This window comes from Bombus vosnesenskii, unplaced genomic scaffold, assembly GCF_011952255.1.
Source record: "Bombus vosnesenskii isolate JDL3184/JDL3185 unplaced genomic scaffold, Bvos_JDL3184-5_v1.1 scf7180000016273, whole genome shotgun sequence".
Lineage (NCBI taxonomy): Eukaryota > Metazoa > Arthropoda > Insecta > Hymenoptera > Apidae > Bombus > Bombus vosnesenskii.
The window spans coordinates 368,632-391,826 of NW_022884342.1; the positions used below are offsets into that span (position 1 = coordinate 368,632).

Below are 23,195 nucleotides of genomic sequence, written 5' to 3' on the forward strand. Positions count from 1 at the left end.
CCGGATCACAGGCGGTTATAAATTACGACGAAAGAGTTAACCATTTCACGGTAAGAGAACGGGGTCCACGGAAATTCGGTCGTTCTATCCTCGAAAATGTATTTTAATCGCGGTTAAAAGAGAGGCCGTGCACAGGGGCGAAACGCGTCTCGGTAAGAGACACGTGTCAACGCGATAAATCGTGCCGATGTCCGACATACGGTTTGCTTTGCACTGCAAATTCGGTACTACGTATATATAACGTGTACACGGGTATAGTGTAAACTACCCATAGGCGCCGTTATTAAGTTGTACAATAATTCGTTCTAGTTCATTCGCAGTTGTATCTTCAATCCCTGCGAATCTTTCTGTACTCGATACTAACCTTTTGCACTGCTACGTCGATTGTGACTCGACATTAGTTTTTATCTCACGAGCTTCCACTCTTTCTTTGCGAAACGTGCGAAATAAAAGAGCAGAATTGCATCCTGGAAATTGTTTCAAGATATATCATAGGCTTAACAATTAGAAAATACAAGGATAGTGTGAATGGAACTGGTGTTTGAGGTTAGGTTTCTTCCTTTATTTATTTAAAGTGTCTTATCTTTTGGTTAAAGTAAATTTCAAATAAAACACTTGAAAGCGTTGGGAACTGCTGCTAAATAGAAATAGAAATAAAATTCCCAGTGCAAATCGAATCTCATCGAAAATTGTTAATCAATTAATTTTGAAAATCGTTAACATACCATCGATGGTATTATCACAAGATGATATAATATTAAAACAAGATTTGCATGAGGTTAAGTTTTACATATCATGACAATTTAAAGGTTAGCAGCAGTTTCAGGGTTTCTAACGACCGATTATCTTCTGCTCGATACAGTCATTGATCAATTTAATTGATCCTATAGTTTCTGGAAGCTGACAGGGCGCATGTTCCGCGACAATGGATCAACACACGAAATCGTAAGCCTGACACAATGACACGAGCTCGCCGCTCATAGACGATGACTCTTCGACACAGTTCAGGGATGATCTCCGAGGCGAAGAGAAGAAGACTCGAGAAGCATCGCAGAAATTATATGGGCCGCATCCATTCTAACGTGTTTCTCTATTTTTCGACCACGCGTTTCTCTCTCTCTCTCTCCTTCTATCTTTGTCTCTCTCGTTCTTTGTGCCTCACGATCGTTCTTTCCTCGTTTTCGGTATGTCACCCTCCTTTCGATTCACTTTCGTCGTCCTTCTCTTTCTTTCCTCGCTTTCGCGCGACCGGGAACCACGTTACGCGCGGTTTGCATCCGCACCTTGGACGATTATTTGTTGCTTCCGTTCCCGAGGAACTATTTTCAACCGGTCGCCTCTGTACGACCGCTTTATGTGCAGAATTGAGCAATTAACCGAGATTAAAACAGGTACAAGCTAGGGATTTGCCAAGAGATAAATATGAAATAATAGATTTTTAGTAAAGTAACTAGAAAATGAGAACAGTGGAAAACATACAGTCTATACGAAATATCATCGTGTCTCGATATTTATGGCACGGTGATGTACATGTAGAATAGTGACGCAAAAAATAGAAAAGAAATTTGAAGAGTAAAGTGTTCTTTATCTTCTTTGAAATGGATACCACAATCCCTGCACAACGTAAAAATGAAGAACTATGTACTAATAAATCTAGTGATTTTGGCATTGTTGATCAAAACTTTTTATGTTTCCTATTTGCATTTTATTAAAAAGAGTAGTAATTTTCCAAAATAACGATCTCCAGATACAGAAACATTCCATGATTACCAGACACCAAAATTCTCTGAGATCACCGGACGATCCTCAAGAATCGAATCGATGAAACCCAATGGCGCTTGATGCGACTCCTCCCTCGATTTTGGTCTCGTTAACAACTTCCCGACCATCCACGTAATCTCAATCCGACCTTATAATTAATTATCGATGTGGTTCAGGGTAAGCAAGGAATCGTTCGGGTTCGCGGAATCGATAAGAGTGTATTTTCATGTCCATCCAAATGTCCCTATGTTTCACGACGTCTCAAGCGGCCGCATGCGTGGCGAATAAAGTATCTTCGAATGAAAAATCGGTACCGATGATCCAGGTAGGCGGTCGCAGGTTCTCCAACGAACGCGAACGTCAGGATCGTGGCTCGTTCGTTCGTAACCGCGTCTTGCCACGCTAGGGAGTTATGGCGCCGGCTGGTGGTACGCCTGCGGACCGCTCTCCTGGAGAGGGCGTTATCGGTCGGCTTAATCGAACGATTAATGACACAGTGCGCGTAAAAGTGGCTGAACGAAGCAACGCGAAAAGGAAACAGAGTGGGAATTAACCGGCATGAATGAACCGTGCGCCGCTTGTTAAGAGTTGGCCCTCGACTCGAGACTGCATTTCAATAAAACAACGCACACCGCTGACTGATTGACTAATTATCAAACCGGCCAGTGGACCCAACCGTCCAGATCAATACGCCTGTTAACCACAAGCTTACAGCCTGCCTTCTCCTTTCACAGATCCCCCAGATAATCCCAAGACACGGGGAATTCGGATTTTTATCGTGCTCGACGCGCGCTCCAACCGTAATTGTGACTTTTCGGTTAATTAACGCTCTGCGGTTGCGAGGGATTTTTCAAAGCGGAGCAACCAGATAGCAAAGGTGGCGATTGATCGTTGGTTATGCTTCGTTGATTCTAAAAACCCTCTTGTCCGCTTTCGATATTTGTCTAAGTTGAACCTCGATGGCCGCTCATTTTTTACATTGTCAACTCTATTTACTAGGAATTTTGACACGTTTAAACTTTGCTTTTCTCCTCTCTATCAATATCAAACAACCGTTACCTACAGCTTTCTCTGCCGCTCACAAAAGTCTCTATGTTCCTTATAAACCATTCTTTCGAAATCTTTTCCAAATGGTCTCCTCTTCCACACTCATTGACCTTTCTCGAAGGTTTTTTCTTTATTATTTAACTTGCACTTTACAATTTGTCCAGCTGGACATTTGGTAAATTTTTCTAGCTTAATTGTTAAATAAAACGTGGATGGCTAACTCCAGAAGGATACCATCATCTAGTGTGACTAGTTTTATCTAGTTTTATTTCATCATCTAGTTTTATTTCTTTAGCGAGGTCAGCGTGGTGTTTTCTTCTTAGTTTTCTTTCTGTAATTCTTCTGTCGAGTTTTGCTCGCTTTAGCAGTCAGATTTGCTCAAAAGTTTTTTTTTTATTTATTTTATTTACATTTTACAATTTGTCCAGTAGGACATGTGGTAAAATATTATAGCTTTGTGGTATAATAATATAACATGTGGATGGCTACCCCCAGTGGGATACCATCTTCGAATTTGATTGATTTATTTCTTTAGTGTGGTGAGTGTTTGTTTGTTAGGTTATGTTCTTTTCTCGAAAGTGAACACCCAGTACGAACGAACATGCCCGAATAGGCGAATCGGTAATCAACGAACATCGATTGCAATCGACCGTCGAGACGCGAGTCTCAGAACTAGTTCTCTAATCCTGCTGACCAGGTGTCGAGATATCGAAAGGTGATGGAACGGCTCGAGACGCGTTAAATATTGAACCAGTCACGAAGCACACGCGGCGTGGCCCGTAATGAGCCCATCCTCCATCCTGCTCCTTTCGAGGATGATACTCGCACGTTTCCACTCGGCGATCGGACGGTGCTCATTAGCGACGGATTAATAGGATCCAGACGAAGGAACGAGCGGACAAATGCACGGTAGCCGTGTCCACGACGACGCGAGTCATTCGTTTCGAATATTTTGCCACGGTGGACGCGCGTCTGCCGGACGCCGCATCTATCTCGACCCGCGATCGCCGCGACTCTGTCGTAAGGTCTTTATCGGACATCTGGATATTAAGTGAACGTGAGCGTTGCTTAATCAGTGTCCATGGAAATTCGAGGCGGCCCAATCCACTGCGCTGTTGCATCGTCGATTAATGATGCTGCGAGTGCACTCTCAACCAGAGTCGTCGATCCCTCGATTTTGGTATTGGGAACTGGTTAATTCGGACTTGGCCTGGTTGCTCGGAAATTAGGTTAGGTGAAAATAGTACTATGCTACATCTATTTCAATTATATCGCTTTAATCGCAAAATCACATTGCAATGATTTTATTCTTTATAATCGCCATAGCTGAGTGTAATTACAAATGATACAATTATGTATTACAAATCATACAATTATGAGCGTGTCAAATTGTAATTGATTTTATATATTATATTAAAAAATATATTGCATTGTACATTGCAAATTATCACCATAATTGTCGAATTATGTTATAGAATTTATTACAAATCATACAATTATGAGCGTGTCAAATTGTAATTGATTTTATATATTATATTAAAAAATATATTGCATTATACATTACCAATTATCACCATAATTGTCGAACTATGTTATAGAAATTATCACAAACTATACAATTTTTAATTATACAATTATGAGCGTGCCAAACTGTAATTGATTTTATATATTATATTTTATATACTATATTAAAAAATATATCGCGTTATACATTACAAATTATCACCATAATTATCGAATTATGTTACACAATTTATTACAATTTTCATAGAAAATTTCAAAATCATACAATTTTTAATTATACAATTAGAGAACGCGTCAAACTGTAATTGATTTTATAAATTTTGAAATTGTGTTCCACGCTATACTATATTAAAAAACATATCGCATTATACATTACAAATTACCACCAAAATTATCGAATTGTGTTATAGAATTAATTATTTGATAAATTCTTTACCTTCACAGTCTTTAATTTTTTAATTTCAAAACAAATTATAAAGCATCTCCTAAACTGATAGAAAGAGTTCTGATACAACTGATGCAATTCGTAGCACGTGTACGTAGTGGTATTTTTCCTCAGAAGTCTCCTTTGGAATATCCTGCACAGGATCGATTCTACGTGCGTAGAAGTAGATACGATTGACCAAGGTTGCCGTCAGGCCAGAGTCAGGTTTGACGCCAGCCGAGGCGATTTATCAGAATAATGCACACGCCATTACCTCGGTGTCCCCACCTTAAAACCAAGATCTTGATTTCGCGCGAAGCTTCGTGTAAGCCTTCGACTTTCTTCGAGCTTTCCTTATAAGTTGCAATCCACGCTTGTAACATTGTCCCAGTGGTGTGGAAGAGCAGAGGGAAAAATGTTGCTGCTGGACCAAACATCTTCTTCAAACTTTTTCGACATCTGTAACAGAGGAACATTTACTTTGTTCATTACATTTCTTTTTACTTTTTAACACAGTTACTTTTACTTTCATACTTTACTAAAGTATTAGGTCGCGCAATAAGTAGACGCTACGTCGAGTTCAAATTCTTTGTGGCAGGTTTCATGAATATAAAATAATACACGTCGAAGATGATTCATGTGAACTAACCTTAAAAAATCAAGTCGATTCTATAGAATCCATTCGAGAAGAAAAATCAACGAATAACGAGAATTCTTATTAAACTGCATATTAAAAAATGTTTGTAGACAAATCCAGTTTGGACGTGTCGTGTTCTATAAATTTCATAAGCCAAACACAGTAACAATTGTTACAAAGTATATTTAACATTTTTAAATATGTAGTTAATAAGAATGTTTGTTATTCGTTGATTGTGTTTTCTCAAATGGCTTCTGTAGAATCAACTTGATTTTTTAAGGTTAGTTCATGTAAACTTCGACGTGTATTGTTTTATATTTATGAAACACGCGATAAAGAATTTTATCGTAAACATCAAATGAATCGTAATTAGACACTTTATTGGATGGAAGAGAAGTCTGTTAGGATCTTTATTTATTAAAATTTCGAATATTCTAAAATCAAGAAAATGTGATTAAAAACATAGCTGAGAATGGTGAAATAAGAGAAAAACGAATGGCACGAAGTTATTGGCCGACCTAATAGTTAGATTCGTTGTGTAACTTCGATGAAATATAAAGTGAAACTTTTCACCGAGTTTTATGTTTCAACGATGGCTTTGGTCGCGTGCATTTGCAGCGGAAGTTTTGCGCGCGTCCCGTCGGTCTAAAGCGAGTAATCCGAGTTCGATGTACGCGCGAACGAAGCTAGGAGTTCGCGTTTTAGTTCCAATTAAAGCGGTCGAAGTGGCGGGCGAATTTACGACGAGTTGATTAATGGGCTGGCGAGGTATTTGTCACGTTGTTTACGAACAGCCGAAAGAATAAGTTGACTGGTATAACTGACCATGGATAGCCGGCCAGATTTATCGCGTTATTATCGATCCGTCCGTCCACGGAAATGGCAGAAAACTGTAATTGAAAGACACCGCTATTCGAGAACGCTGGAAAGCAATATCCGCGGTTGGCAACGCGAAACTAATCGGAATCAATCAAACTGTAATACCTGTTTGAATCGTGTAATTGCCGGACGATTTGCTTCGAAAGATTCATTGTCTAGACACGCACAAGCGATAACTTGCTAACTAATATTATTAACGAATTAACAAATTGTACATTATAGATAGACTGTTCAGAAATCATGTTATATACAAAGATACACAAATTTTTAGGTTATCCGGAAAGTGTCTTTCTTTCGCAAACGTCATTTTTACAACAGTGCAGCTTCGTACAAACGTGAAACCAAGTCTGTGAAATGTCGCAGTGTTTATATCAACAGAATGAAATGAACCGTACGTAATTCGACAAAATAATATAAACAAATTGTTGTTGCGTCTATTATTTCCTTATAAAAAAAAAAGAAACTTTTCGGACAACTTAATATTTAAGAGGTTAAGTATATTGGTGGTTTAAGAGGTTATTGTATAATTAGTGGTTTTATGAAGTAACAATTGCCTGGTGCAATATTTAAACGGTCAAGCGAAAATTAATTTAGTTTCTATTTCTTTAGTTACGTTCATAAAAATTCACATTTAATTTGCACACATCTGTTGTAGGATTTTATAACACGTCGAATAGAACGATCAACTGACCAGTAACGTAGCTAAAGAACTGATTACAGTTCTGTAAGAGAATTCATCGTCGACAACTTGTAACTTGTGACCCGTGAAATTGTAACGATAATATTATTAGGATTGTGAAAAGGATGATAGTAATCGTACAACTGTACTTGACAACTTGATGCAGCGTTAAGAAATACAAAATTGATTTATCCAAAATCGGGGAAATATAAAAGCGATAATTTAATTTCCATTGGTAAGGCGAAATAAAAATGGTATATAGTTAAAGCGTAATACAGAAAATTAACATAATTTTTAAGATATCGGTTCACCAAGAAATTCTCGTTGCAGCAGTTTGATAAATGGTCATAGAATAAGGGCAGATTCGAGAGACTAAAATATTCAAGAGGTTCCTCCGCAGCACGTATTTAAACTCTTTCAGCGGCCAAGGTATCGATAGGCAGAAGCCAGGCTACCCCGCGTGTGTCGCGACCTGAAAAGCTTCTCCTACCGTGACTTCCGAGATTTATCGTTTAAACGCGCACTTACGGCCCCCGATGGAGGGTATTGCATCACACACAAGCGACGATAAATCATGAAAATACGAGCCGATGACGGGATGCGAGGAAATAGCATTTAATAGATGCCGCGACGAGTTTTCCCAAAGCTAAATCCTTTTTCAGCTGCAAATTATTCGAAAAACATGCATCCTGCTCGAGGAAACAGAAAAGAAGAAGGAAATAAATCGAATCAATCTTCGTTGGTGTTTTCTCAACATTTTCACACACAACTGTGTCTTACGTTTACAAGTCCGTGAGAAATATCACGATCATTAAACGATACGTGGAATATGTAACAAAAAGGAAAGAGTACCGTGATCATCGAGCCGAAACAAGAGAATATAAATCAGAGAATATCGAGTTCATCGACGCATATATATGAAAAGAACTAGAAGACTAGAAGCACGTGCCGCGAAACGTTGAACCCTCTTTCGGTTTATCTGTCCGCTGTAGTAAAAAGGAGTCTCGTCTGTAGTCGATACTATGCTCGTCATTCATACGTACCAAGAATTAATCACTCGCTCTGAAACTCCTGTGTTATCGACGTCTTAACGCTGCTTCTTAATTCGATCGATTTTCGAGAAGGTTCGACGACAGTCGTCTCGCGAACTTTAGATTTAGTCGAATTTAGGTTAGGTTTAGTTCTTTCTTCTTTTTTACAGACCTGTCCTTTACAACGATGCATCTTTATACAAACATGAAACCTAACCTCTCAAACGTTGTGATCTTTATCTTGATAGAACACAATGAATCATAATTCGATAAAATAATATAAAACGGAAAATATTGTGCATCCATTGTTTCCTTATAAATAAACTTTTCGGACGACTTAATATATCAGTATGATGGACACTATGAAAATTTACAGATACCAAGCGATAGTTCAAAATGTTTCAAAGCAATATTTTTGCGATATTTCAAATCAAAATTTCAACTTCACAATATACATACATTTCACAGTAAACATTATGAGGCAGATGTTCATGAAGGGTTTCACTTTCCTCGCATGAAATAAACAGGTTTACGAAGCGAGGAGATCGCGAGACGCTCATTAGCAGATCTTATAACGATTTTCCTATTGGCTACCGTCTCTGGCGATCGCGGTGATTCATGGCTGGCAATTATCAAAGCACGAAACTCCCCCGACCGGCGGTATTAAGTGGACGAAACGGTGCGGCGAGTCGCGATACAATCGTAACGTGTAATTTAGCCATTAAGGCTGACCGTGGAAACCTAGTTCACGGCGGTCATCATCATTTCTATCATCCGTGCACCGCGCACGAGCAGCCGAACGAGCGAGTGAGTGAGCGAACCGCCTGATCTCGAGCCGTGGCGAGCAGCGACGACGCCGATGCATTAGCTATTTAATGCGAGCCTCTTTAGCCTTGGCTAATTGATGGCTGGATATTAGCGTAATTGTAATGAGGCGAAATTACGGCAATCACGCTCGGTCTACCGTCTCTTGCACGGTGGAGGGGCGGTGGAGGGGCGTCAGTCTCAGGCTTTCGGGAACATCTTCAAAGAAATTCGCCGACGTTTTTTCTCTGCTCCCTGCCCACCTCACCCTCCCACAACATCTTGTCTCTATCGTCGATCTAGCGTCTGGTATCCACGGTATGCGACGCGCAGCTTTTTGATAGATAACGGTACGGATTTTAGCGGATTCTCAAGGTTTCCTCGTGGCTATGCGAACGCTCGTTCTACCGGTTTCTAATTTTTCTCTGCGATTAAACACGCCGATTATGAGTTTGCATTTGGCGGAAGAACGGTTCTGGGTCAAAAGCAACTAGATTTGAGAAACTTGGGAAAGTTGGATAGGATTTGGGAAAGCTAGAAGCTTAAACGTCATTAATTCTCTAGAAGATTGTTACGTGAATGTGTTTAAGTTGATTGGGAATTATAAATTCGAATGTCAGAACCGGATGACAGTCTAGCCATGAGTAACGAGGCAAGATAGAGTCGTCGATTTCCCATGGATAACGTCGCATCTCTGTGCAACTATCATTCTCGACCGGTTGCGCGTCAAACGATCACGGTAATCTTCCGTCACGAGCGATTGATCCGCGTGAAAGAAACGTGTTATTTAAAGAGGAAAAAGAACGGAAAGAAAGACGGATAAATATAAACGTGTCGCCTGCGGTAGTCACGCCAGAGCACGAACGGCGTGGCCGCTTATTTAGACGAACGACTATAAAGCTGAACCTCATCGTTTCGAGTTGTCGGGTCGGTAATTCATCCACCCTCTAGCCGAACTTAGCCACGGGATAGACCAACAACGAGGCTTTGCGCAACGGGCTTAGGGGTTGAAGCGACGCTTAAACGACAGCCATCTGTCGGCCGAGCCGTGAAACTCCTGTCAACGGTGTGCACTATGTCCCGTGGCCGGTAAAGGACACTCGATCTTCTATGGTTTATGTATCGGTGGGTGGTTAACGATAACCCCGCAGAAATACCCAGATTATGATAACTATCAGAGGCACGCGGACAGCCATGAACACACGATACGCTTATCCGACAAGTGGTTCGCGGCTTAAATATCTTACGAACCGTTGCTCTTTTCTCCAGACAATTTTTTTCGTGATTCCTGCTTCGACCGCCATGATGGATTAGGTAGTGATCTTCGCTAAAAAAATTTAAATTCAAAGGCACGTAAATACCGTTCGTTGCTTGTATACATACGTACATAGAGTTTGAGAAAAACGTGGAATAAATAACGTATTCGCGAGAAAGATTTATACATTGGAAGGATTACCGACAACGAGTGTTCGATATTGGATAAAGGCGTAGACAGCTGAATCGACTAGACAAATGTACCGGTGTACGTCCGAGCAGGAGGATTCGCATGACAGCTATTTTTCCGGTGTTTTAAAAGCGTCAAGTAATGAACGTTCGTACGGAATCTCGGGAATTGGCAGCGATCTCGGGGCTTAATGGCGCGCAGCGCGCAGTTTCGCGGAAGGAAACCGTCCGGTATAGACTTTTGGCTCGGAACGATTGATATAATCGACAACCGTCCGACAAGAACGCTCGTTAGAGAGCCGCGAAACAGCGGATTTATTATAACGTCAGACAGCGCGCCGCTACCGAGCCGGCACCGATTTTTCATCCTGTAAACACGGCCTGATTATTTATGAACGTGCAAACGCACGCGGCACAATCGATTTCACGGAGGCAAATTAGCCCGGACTGCCGGCAGATACGGGCATTAAAATAATAACGCTCATCGCATTAATGGGTTATAATAATTAGGGAAATCCTTGCTCGCCGAGAGGATCGGTCCTCGTTGCGCCAACCGTTTCTCTTCTCTTCTATTCTCTTCTCTGCTTTACCCTCTTCTCTTTTTACCCTAATCCACCTCTCGTACCGTCTATGGCTGTCATATCTCTTGCTTTCTTGCCACGGAAATGGCTTCCTATCGCTGGTAAACCGTCGTCGTGAAATTTCCCTAGATTTGCGATTGAATCGCGATACTTTCTGCCCTACTGGCTGCTTCGCTAATGAAAGCCACGCTGGCGGAATTAATTGGGAAGAATCACGCGATCTCAATGACCAGTCGTCACATACGTAAACCTTGTCAGGTGTTTCGCGTGCTGAACGTTGCTGCGAGCCGGTGTCTGTGACCGTGGCTGATCTTCCGCGTTATCGACACGGGTTACCAACCTTGTGCCTATCGTTCTTTTGGCACAGGGACAAAGGAGTTGGGCAGAGATTGTATTTCGAAGCTCGAGAAGATCGTGTTACTCACAGTTTATTATTTATACTACTGCTAACACCTCAGGCGTATTATTCACGCGCAGTAATGTTTGAAATGTATAATAGTAGACGTTGATCCTTGCTACCTGCTGCTATAGAAATTCATAAAGTTGGTGCTGTTTTGTTGACTGACACTACAAACTTGGATGATCGATACTTGAGCTATAAATATGTAAAGGAAGACTCCAAAGAAAGCAAAATGGAAGATTACAGCAAAAGATACACTGTCAACTGTTTGAAAAACTCTACATCTTTGTTTATGTATGTCTTTATTTATTATTATATATATAATATACATTGTGTTTTCTATTTATTCATTATGATTTCTATTTATGTTCGTTGTAGCCTCTAGCTAAAGCTATAAGGTTAACTTTTTTGGTAATGTCATTTTGCTATAAATATATGAACGTTCTCATTATTATTCCATTGTATTGTAATACTAAGAGAGTAAGGATCTGTATCAGCATAAACTTAGACATTATACTTATACCTTTATTTATTTCAATATATTTTTCTATTACAAGTTCATCCACTCGTTCTTCAATCAGCTAACATCAACTGTAATCATTATGATATTTACGATACTAGTCGAATGCCATTACTTTTATTTTCTGGCTATATTATCATAAATCTCTTATTTCAGTTGTATCACACACTTTATATTTAAAGTGCTCAATCAAATAGTTCAATTTTTCTAATAATTGTTACTTGTTCAGGTTGAGTGGATGAATTTGTAACAGAAAAATATACTGAAATAAATAAAGGTATAAGTATAATGTACAAGTTTGACATTTAAGTTATGACATAAGTTAAGACATTATTAAAAAAGTTAACCTCACAGCTGTAGCTAAAGGCTACAAGGAACATAAATAGAAATCTATTTATTAGTGCTTTTGTTCCTAGTCCTTGCAACCCAAAACATAATGTACATTCAAGTGTACAATAATATGCACCTCTCTTTATTTAGAATATTTCTGTATAATAGCAATCTCCAGATTACAGATATACATAAACAAAGATACAGAGTTTTTCTTGAAGTAGTTACTGATAATATTTGGCTGGCATAATTATTGCTTTTGTATAACACAAAAAAAGAGAAGCAATCTTTTATCTACATATTTCATGAAGAGTCATTGAAATTGGTAAAAAAAAAGCACACAATATTTCTATGAAAATATCACCAGCTATTTCACTCTGATAGTTCTTACATCAAAGAGGAATACAAGTAGTGATCTCTTTCCAGATTCCTCTAGAATGTACTGCAATTAATCCAATGGATCGAAAAATTAGGAAGAATGGCGGCGCCGAAGGAAACCGGCTGGTGCAATTATCGCAGCGACCAAAGAAGCCGAAGAATCTCGGAAATGCTGAAAGCAGCCGGTCTTTCGCGTGCAACCGTAGGCAAGTTAAGAGCCACTTCGCCGCGATCTTGCAGGTTTAGAAAGTTCGAGCATTACCGAGCAAGATTAGGGTGAGAAAATTCGCCGAGCTCGCTCGCGGTTCGGCAACGCGGCAGCCGAGGGTGTTTTAATGGGCCTCGATTAGCGAAGCAAGGCGCCAGGGAGCCGTAGCCAACCGGTACAGAGAGAGAAAGAGCGCAGCGATCAATCGCTGGCGCGTTCATTTCCTTGTCGAAACGCCGTCGATACTCCCGGGACCGGAACAGCTACTTTCTCGAGCAGTTACGGAGTTCTAATCTTTTTACGCGGGCCCCCTCGAGCGTTCTCGAGCAGAAGCGCGAACTTTCTTACGGGAAAACAGAACGCGGCGTTTCTTACAGAAGCAATCTTTTATCTTTTTTCGAATACGTGCGAGAAGGTATGTAACCAGGCGATAAATTAGAAAAACAGGGTTTAAGAAAGCGATATAATTAAACGAGACGAGGATGAAATTAAAAAAAGCAGGAAGTAAATACATAATTTGAGAATGAAAAGATAAATCATGAATAGACAGAAATAAATGTGCAATGTAAACAAAGTGAAAGCGTGCATACAGTGGCTGGCGAACTATTATTTCGAATTATTTTCCGTAGAAGCTTTTTGAAATATCGTTATTACTTTAACGAGGTACAACTATCGTAATTATATCGGTAAAACTTGAAACGATACTGTAATATCGTAATTTAAATTAGAGGTCGGCTGAAATTAGAAAAAACCGTGTACGTCGTCTTTCTGTGGTTCGTTTACATTTAAGAGCGCCTATGTGACTAAAGTCGTCTAGTTCTTACATAGATATGAGAAAAACAACAAACAGCGTTAAAACAGAAGGATGGTTTCGTGTTTCAAGGAGGGACGAGGGAGGAGGAGAGGTTAGAGTGTCGAGTCGAAAAGTGTGTGTGTTGCGAGAGTCAGAGTTGATCGAGACATCGAAGAGTAGAGTCGAGAGAATTGATCGAGTTGCTAGAGAGAGAGAGAGGCCAAATAACCGTGAAGTTATTTGATATAGATACGAGTATCGCATTTAGTTTCAGTTAAACAAACATCGTTTTCTGTCCAATTTGTTTGTATATTTAATTCAATATTAATAAATTGCAAGTAATCGGGAAAAATGTATAATTTTCACGATATTACAATACATTTTATAATTCTCCGTCTAAATTGACGAATCTCTAGTCAGTCACTTTCGTACATAAAACAATTAGCAGATCGACATTTGAGTATACTGACGCAAACGGCGCGTTAAACACAATAGCGTGCAAGAAAAAGATTTGAAGACAATACGAGGCCTTATCCGTGACAAATTCTGATGAAGCATAAAGCACAGGAAAGCCATTAAACTTGACGCCTTTAACGATCATACGTGAGTCATCGTAAATCTTAGCCAACAGAGTCCCTGAACTAAATACACCATCGCTACTTAACGTTCCTTCAAACCTCACCTGCTTACTGCAATCATTGAACATCTCACACAGAGTGAACTGACCATCCAACCGGTTAACTTCTGTAACCGATCACTCACCCCTCTCTCTCTCTCTCTCTCTCTCTCCGCCTCTTCTCCTCCTCACATCGAAATAATCCATCCACAGCTCAATCTGAACCCTCATCCCTATAATTTGATCCAGGGCAAAAGCAAAGATCACGTTGGATAACGAACAATGATGGCTGGCGGGCTGAAGGAAGCGGCTCGCAATCCGATCAGGACCCAAGCGTGTCGTATCCTAGTTGGTGGAAATGGCCGCTTGAAATTCAGCATCGGTTGATCGCGGCTGGGAACGCGAGCCTCGTACCCGAGCGGTACACGCGGCAATTTGCGTGTTCGCGGATCCTCACACGTATTATTTCGCGGGACCCAGGGAAATGTGTAATTCAAATGAGTTACGAGCGGTATCGCACTCCTGGGAAGTAGGTGCTAAGCGGTCGGATATGCTGATAGAGCGGCAGTGATACGTACGACTGGAGGTGGGATCGCGATGGGGTTGAAAAGCGGCCGGTAAGAGAGAAACGGATATATAGAGAGACACGGAAGAGTAGAGACGAGAGTGTGTGAGGAGGGGACACGATACGGTTACAGCGGAGGGATAGGGCGCGACGAGAGCTCTGTTTGTAATAGTCTGTGATGGTACGCGGCGATGAGATGTGATCGCTTGGCGATGAGCTGTGGGCGACCTGATGGTCCCGCAGCGCTCTGCCATGCTCGCCTCAACTCCTGCACTCTCTCGACCAACCTCGTACCAGATCCAGTTACTGCCTACGCGGCTGTCCGGCGCAATCTCTTTTTTCCCCCTCCCTTCGATCTTTATCGCCGTGCAGGAATCCGCCGCGATTTTCCGCGCTGCCTCGAAAATTGCGGCCCGGGTCCTCACCTTCTCTGGTCCAGGAATACGCACATGGGGCACGCGTGGATCGATTTGATGGATGCCTGGCGAGTTTTTAATCTTCGCTAGGGGTGAGAGGGTGGCTCGGCTTGTTACCATGCTTTGTAATTGCTTGGAAGGTTAGGTTTGATGGGATGTATTGGAAACGAGGAGAGATCGAGGGGTTGGTCTGCACGTTCGGCGAAGGTTCCGACGAGGGAATTGCAGCGAAATGTTCCTACGATTTCTTTATCCGGGAGGGTACATTTTCTTGCGATACTGCGCTGTGACGGTTAATTTGGAATGAGATATTCGAAGCCAAATTAACAATTTTTTATTATTAAGGCAACATCACTTTGTAGTCTATGAATAATTTTCCATCTATGAATCGTAAACTGGTTTTTCAATGAAAATTACGGTTATTTTTGGTTTCAGAAAATGTTACCACGAAGACTTTCAATGCTTATTCATCTCAATATGTTTGTATTGAGATATGTGTAATTTTGTGTGTTGGACTACATTGGCCGCGTAGTAGTAGCACACGTATGTGAATATGAGTGTATGGAAGTATGTGTGTACACAGTTATAGCGTAACCGTTGCATTGATAGCGCGGTAAAGAAGATGGCGAGACAAATAGAGCGCTGAGATGCGTGCAAATGTGTATCCACGAAAATCCTGTACATCACATATTAAATAAATCTGAAACTATTTTCATATGAATTCTAAGTGTAATCTAAATGTTCCTTTACTTTTATTATTTACTTGTATTTATTTTAAATGGGTTAAAATCCACAATTCTCAACAGTTTGATTTTTAATAACAAGACGCATTCAACGCTGGAGCAACGACAGGAAACATTGGCCCAGGCGCTGCCACGGCTCTCATAGTGAAAGCAAGCAACCAGAAATCAACGAAGACCACGGAATCAAAGACTATACTTCGCTCGAAGGATCGTACCGTTCCAACGACCGTTCACCAGCCCGCAGGATCTCCACGGTCGTGATAAACGGTAGTTTGAGGCAGCGCGGCAAAGGAACGGCCGATGCAAAGTGATAACATAATCAGGTGATAATGTGGCAGTCATATCTCATCGCGAGAACCCGAGCGAGAAGTTAAAAGCAAGCGTAGACGAAGATAGAGGGAGAAAGAGCATGTTGGCGTAGGAGGGGACGGTGAAAGAAGATGGTAAGGGCTCTGCGGAAGGTGGAAAAGAGAACGGAAGGTGGTTCTCTCTCATTGGCTAGCTCGCTTCGCGTCTAGACCCTTCGAGAGGGTAGGAGGAACGCGACGAATGACAACACCATTCGAGGAGAGTGAGTTTTCGCGAACAGCCGCTGTTATCTTCTAAATAAGGGGTTGCCAGGACTGATTCGACGATGATAACGTTTGTCGAGATGCATTCTCATTATTCTGCCTGATACTGTCGAGAAGGTGAATTGATTAAATTGCAGAGCGAACGGCCGCCAAGCAAACGTAAACGCCGATTTTCGTTTGTTTTCATTAATCCTACGTTCCGATCCCCTTTCCTCCATTCGTGATTTTCAAATGGCGTGCCAATTAGATTCGCGTGGTCTCCTCCATTACCGTATCATCGTATTATAGTGTGTAGCAGATTAACAGCACCTTATAACACGTTCGTTGCGGATCCGCTTTTTATTTTCTACAATCTTGTAGGCTGACAGGTTATTTTCATACGATAACTATGTACCATACTGTAAATGTAAATCTGTCTATAATTTTATGATTGTTAGTTTGCATTCTACTACTGAAAACCACGTGTCATCTCTCTGTTCATAACCTACGAAATGGACATATTAATACAAATTGAAATTCCATGAGTTTCCAAAATATTATTCTTCCACATCAATTTGAACGTTTAACAAACATCTTAGTTTGCATTCTACTACTGAAAACCACGTGCCATCTCTCTGTTCATAACCTACAAAATGGACATATTAATACGAATTGAAATTCCATCATTTTCCAAAATATTATTCTTCCACATCAACTTGAACGTTTAACAAACATGTTAGTTTGCATTCTACTACTGAAAACCACGTGCCATCTCTCTGTTCATAACCTACAAAATGGACATATTAATACAAATTGAAATTCCATAATTTTCCAAAATATTATTCTTCCACATCAACTTGAACGTTTAACAATCATCTTAGTTTGTATTCTACTACTGAAAACCACATGCCATCTCCCTGTTCATAACCTACGAAATGGACATATTAATACAAATTGAAATTCCATCATTTTCCAAAATATTATTCTTCCACATCAACTTGAACGTTTAACAAACATGTTAGTTTGCATTCTACTACTGAAAACCACGTGCCATCTCTCTGTTCATAACCTACAAAATGGACATATTAATACAAATTGAAATTCCATCATTTTCCAAAATATTATTCTTCCATTTCAGTTTGAACATTTAACAAACATGTTAGTTTGCATTCTACTACTGAAAACCATGTGCCATCCCTCTGTTCATAACCTACGAAGTGGACATATTAATACAAATTGAAATTCCATCATTTTCCAAAATATTATTCTTCCATTTCAGTTTGAACGTTTAACAAACATGTTCTCTATAAAAGCAATTCAATGTTGCAAGGATCCAAGTCTTACGTGTTAACCGAAATCTTGCATCTGCAGATACTGCTTACTGACTTAGTGATTGAATTTTTCAAGAGTATCCTTCAAACTTGAAACTAGATCTTTTCCTTCCGAGAGCCTTCAATTTCTACCAACGAAACTCGCTGCACGGTAACGCGTTTAAATTCTCTTTTCATTCATTTTCCTCGGAAGGAAACTGAATCGAGTTGACCTGGTTCCGGCGTGAGTACAATCGCGTTAGAAACAAATGCAGGGGAGAGCAATACTCGTGAAGATGGGAATGTATCAAATGCGAGTTAGGGCCACGGCCAGCAGCCTGTGCCTCGCAAACCCACCTCTCTCTTTTCCTATCCTTCTCATTCTTACGGTTCCTCTCTACTCAACAGGCCTTCCCCGCTTTCCTTTCTCCCTCTCTCACTCTCCACTTATTATTTGTAGCCACAGCGTGGTGGTTTGCCGGCGCGCACCAGCATCCATTTAATCTCTCTCAGTGAGAAGCGTTTCTTTGATCAGCGCGCGACCGCATCTGCCTGGTAATATCTCAAGCTGGTCCTGCAACCGGCGTCCCGGGCGCGAGCTCCCCGTCTTGCCCGCACCGAGGCATTTGTTGCTGTCAACCGGCACCTCGGATAGTCTCTGTACCCGTTGACTGCGCGCTCTTCCCTTCCCCTTGCTCCTTCTTCCGCTGCCTCGTCCTCTTCTTTTTCTGCCGCGTTTCCACTCATCTTCGTCCTCGTCATAGTCTTCTTCTTCTTCCTTCACCGGACCCTTGGTCGCTGCCACGAGGCTTCGAAGGTTCGCGTGAGCCCAAGTCGCGTGCATATCGTCGTTCCACCACTTTCGACCAATGGAAATCCTGTATTTTTCGTCTTTGCATGCGTGCCAGGCTCTTTGTCTTTTTTTTAAAAAAAAAAAAAAGACCGCGTCTTATAAGCTTGCCGATGGTTGTCGTTGATTTTAGAAGACTTGATGTTACTACGAAGAACGTACGGATCGAAGAATCTCAAAGCTCGTGCGGCTATTTTTCACTGTACTTTTTTATAAAACACAACGAAATTCGACTTCGTACAATAAAAACGCCCCGCAGAAACGTATTAACTTGGAAGGAGAATCGCGAGGGCAGTAGACATTAATCAGGCGAAATATTTTGGCTTCTGGTATTTCGAGAGGGTTTCCATAATTAATACTAACCGATTCTACCTGTCTTCCGCAATTTTTATCTTATTTCTCATGTTTCGAGAAGCGTAACGACGCATCCTTAATTCGTTCGAGCTTCGTTTCTTAGATGTTGCCGTGTACGTTTCACTTTCCTTATTCCGTCCACTTTATCTTCCGCGGTAGAACGGTTCTTAAGAAGATAACAATCTTCCAGAAAATAGTAACAAATTGAACAATTCGTCGCGTATTTCCGTTCACTACCATCGAAACTTTCATTTTATAGATATCATCAAACTTTGCCGTTCAAGAAACACATTTCCCTCGCTTTCTGAACTATGAGATATGAGCCTCTTTAGAGAAACACGAATTATCTTAATTATATTTAACGTATGCGCATACGCATCGCAACACGGTAGAATTGTTTGAATCGTATAACTTTCAACATGTTGAAGAACTTGAACATTACATTTGATAATCCAACTTCTTATAGAACACCACTAATCTTTCATATGATACCTAAAATAAAATAAAATAATGTACATGCGCTATTAAATTATGGCAATTAGAAGCGAGTATATTAATATTAATTGAACAAATTTTCATTTCCACCAGTATAAAGTATATCGTCGTAGAGAATCTCGTCTTCTATGGTCGTCGAGCTGTCAATGTAATTGCACGATATATTTCACTGTTTATCACGCCACTGTTAACGACTGTTTCCAAATATAAATCTTCCAAAAACTCCTCACAACTGAACCTGGCGTAATTAAATTGCTAGAGTCTTTCTTTTACAGCGACGCATCTTTATACAAACACGAAACCTAATCTGTAAAACGTTGTGATCTTTATTTTGATAAAACAAAATCATAATTCGATAAAATAAAATAAAATGAAAAATGTTGTGCATCCATATTTACTTACAAAACAAAAGAAACTTTTCGGACGATCTAATACTTAGGTTAACTGAAATATTCATCTGACTCGAAAACCTAACCTCATCGAATTGACAACTTCGTACTCTGACAGTTGTCGACTTTCATCCAGATAAAAGGAGCTCGAGCTGCGATCAACAATCGTCTCTTTCTCCAAGCTTCCTTACGATCGCGAATTATTGCCAACGTTTGTCCACCTGATCCACAGGATATTCATCCAGGAACGTTTCACGATCGTAATCCGCTGGACGAGCACTCACGCTCGCTTTAAAAAATACTTGAGCGGCCGGTATTTGTCATTTAATTAACAGCTAGTGTATTTGCACGATCGTTAACAGCGACCTGGGGTCTGTCGTGAAAGAAGTCGGCTCACTCGCGAAGAAAACAGGAAACGAAATGGAGTGCTCCTGTGTTGGGACAACTGGCTGCAAGGATATATTATAGGTCGCCAGCGGGGCACACACGCTCGCGCGTAAAGATGCACGCATGTGCACACACATAGGACACTGTATATGCGTGTGTGTAAAAGTGGCTATGTGTATGGTAGTAATATGTAACGCACTTTGGAGTAATGCTACGTCAAAGCCAGCGCCACCGAAAATATGAGCCGGCTGCCGAGCGCCCCGCTAATGCTCGCCCATTTATTATGCTTACATTATTTCGAGATTATTAGTCTTCTCCTCCTCTTCTAAAAACCTTACGTAATGTTTTGACTCGCGACCCGCCGCCGCTACCGCGCTAATGTCGCTGCAAATAAGCGGCGCGGGCCTCGAAAATTTCGCTGGCCCGTTCGCGAGCTACCCCTAATTCCTCACTTTCCTGGTCGTCCTACATTCTCTCCCCGTTGTTTCTTTTTTTCCACGTTCGTCCTGATTACCGAGCGATAGCTAGCACGGAAATTTTGAGCCGCAAGGGTAGGTCGGTTCGTATTTTATAACCTCATGCCAGGTGAATTAAAGTAAAACAACCGAAAGGGTGCAGAGTTAGAGACATGTAGTTAGAGACATTAGAATGAGAATAATGTGAAGGTTTGTTATTATCCATTTTGATAGGTTAGGTTTTTCATAAAGCTTTGAACAATTTGTGTTTACGTTTTCTATTTGACTATACCCACAGAGTACATTTACAATGTTTGGTTTTTTCATTTATTTTAAGACATCCTATGTACGCTTTAGAATATTACTTTAAATAATAATGCGTGGCTTTTATTATTATTCATTTTGATAGGTTGGATTTTTTATAAAGCTTTGAACAATTTGTGTTTACGTTTTCTATTTGACTATACCCACAGAGTACATTTACAATGTTTGGTTTTTTCATTTATTTTAAGACATCCTATGTACGCTTTAGAATATTACTTTAAATAATAATGCGTGGCTTTTATTATTATTCATTTTGATAGGTTGGATTTTTTATAAAGCTTTGAACAATTTGTGTTTACGTTTTCTATTTGACTATACCCACAGAGTACATTTACAATGTTTGGTTTTTTCATTTATTTTAAGACATCCTATGTACGCCTTAGAATATTACTTTAAATAATAATGTGTGGCTTTTATTATTATCCATTTTGATAGGTTGGATTTTTTATAAAGCTTTGAACAATCTGTGTTTACGTTTTCTATTTGATTATACCCAGGGTACACTTAAAATGTTTTTTCATTTATTTTAAGACATTCTACTTACGCTTCAAAATATTAATTTCGTAATGTAATATTGAAAGGCTTGACATTGTGAGTTACGTTTCACGTTGATTCACGGTGCTCGTATCATATTTCAATTTTTCTAGTATTGAGATACGTGTAATGTCGTGTGCTACACTAGATTAGTCGCGAAGTAGTGACACACGCATGTGAGTATGAGTGTATGGAAGTATGTGTGTGCACAGCGTCTCGAAAAACAGAGGAATGCAACTGTTCCATTGGTAGCGCGGTAAAGAAGATGGCGAGACAAATAGAGCGCTGAGATGCGTGCAAATGTGTATCCACGAAAATCCTGTACATCACATATTAAATAAATCTGAAACTATTTTCACATAAATTCTAAGTGTAATCTAAATGTTCCTTTACTTTTATTTCGGCGATTAAGATTCACACTTCTCAATATCTAATATCTATGCGAAAATGAAAAACTATTAACCAGATTTAATAACTCACAGCGTCATTTGGTAGCTAAACATCTGTAAGGTCAACCAACGTTGAACTTCTCCACAAGTTGAAATTAAACTTATTACGAGCGAAGATACTACAACCAGATAATCAAAATCTACTCTCCTCGATATCATTCGAAGAATTCTAAATTCCTTTACTCCTTTGCCTCTTTCCCAATCGACGCAAGACGCCGTGCCTAGCTAGGGGTCGACCATGGAACAACGGGCGAGGAAATCCACGTACACAGGTGAACGAGCGCGCAACGTGAATTAGACAGCTGTCAAAGTCCCGCGGAGGAGAAGATCGAGTGGCCATATATGTGGTGCGCGAAAGGGCATCAAGAGAGCTTAGAGGAGAGGGTGGAAGGGAGGTGGTGGAGAGGGAGGGTTTGGCAGGCAGGCGAATGGATTTGGATGTGGAATGGAAGCAAGGCAATAGTAGGAGCGCTAGACAAAGACAGTGGTATGCCGGGGGAACAGGCGGAGAGCAACGGGAGATGCTGGAAAGGGGACAAAAGAGGGAGAGGGGGTGAGCACTGATAAATACCACGCCATTTCTCTTTGTGCTCCCCGGCGAGAGCACAAACACAGGGCGGCTCCCTTCGTTTCAACCTGAGCGAGAGTAGCTACCTAAACCTTCCTCTCTTCTTATTCCATCACTCTCTCTCTCTCTCTCTCTCTCTTTCTGTTCCTTATCCTTCCTCATCTCTTTTGTGCCCGACTTCGACTTTACCCTCCCGCTTTTCTCTCTCTCTTTCTCTTTCTTTCTCTTTCTCCTCTTACCCTTTCCCGGTGTATAGTCCCGTCTCTCGATCGTTTTACCATCATTCTGTTTATCTTTCGATATTTCCCAGGTTTCGGCTTTATCGCCACTTGCGGCGAGATTAGCTTAGCGAGCAAGGATTAACGACGTTCGATGAATCTGCAGCGTGTTTTACGTTGGACAAGCTTCGATTGATTCGAACAGTTGTGGACAATTGTGGTATCAGCGACGATCTTACTTAGAGACAACGAATAAAACGAGGCTGCAGTAAAATGAAATTTGTGTGTTTCTATTACAACTATTGGGTTGGCAACTAAGTGATTGCGGACTCTGTCAATACCATCTAATGACAAAATCCGCAATCAGTTAGTTGCCAATCCAATAGAAGGATATTTACGTGCAAATTTACATGAATACAAAAAATTAAAAATTACATGAATAATTAAATGAATATAAAAATTACATGCATGCAATTAAAGAAAAGAAATATTTTACTTCAGATATTTTCCACGTTCTTGCGTATCGTAGTCT

General features: G+C 40.6%; 1 protein-coding gene across 1 annotated transcript in view; it reads right to left on the reverse strand.

Annotated features, from left to right (window-relative positions):
• Window positions 1–4,668: 4,668 nt before the first annotated feature.
• LOC117242295 overlaps window positions 4,669–23,195 on the reverse strand; it is a 148,274-nt gene continuing 129,747 nt past the window's right edge. The window contains exon 2 of the mRNA XM_033508831.1: window positions 4,669–5,215. Within this exon, the coding sequence (XP_033364722.1) occupies window positions 5,111–5,215 (105 nt within the window). The 3' untranslated portion in view covers window positions 4,669–5,110. The remainder of the gene's footprint in view (window positions 5,216–23,195) is intronic.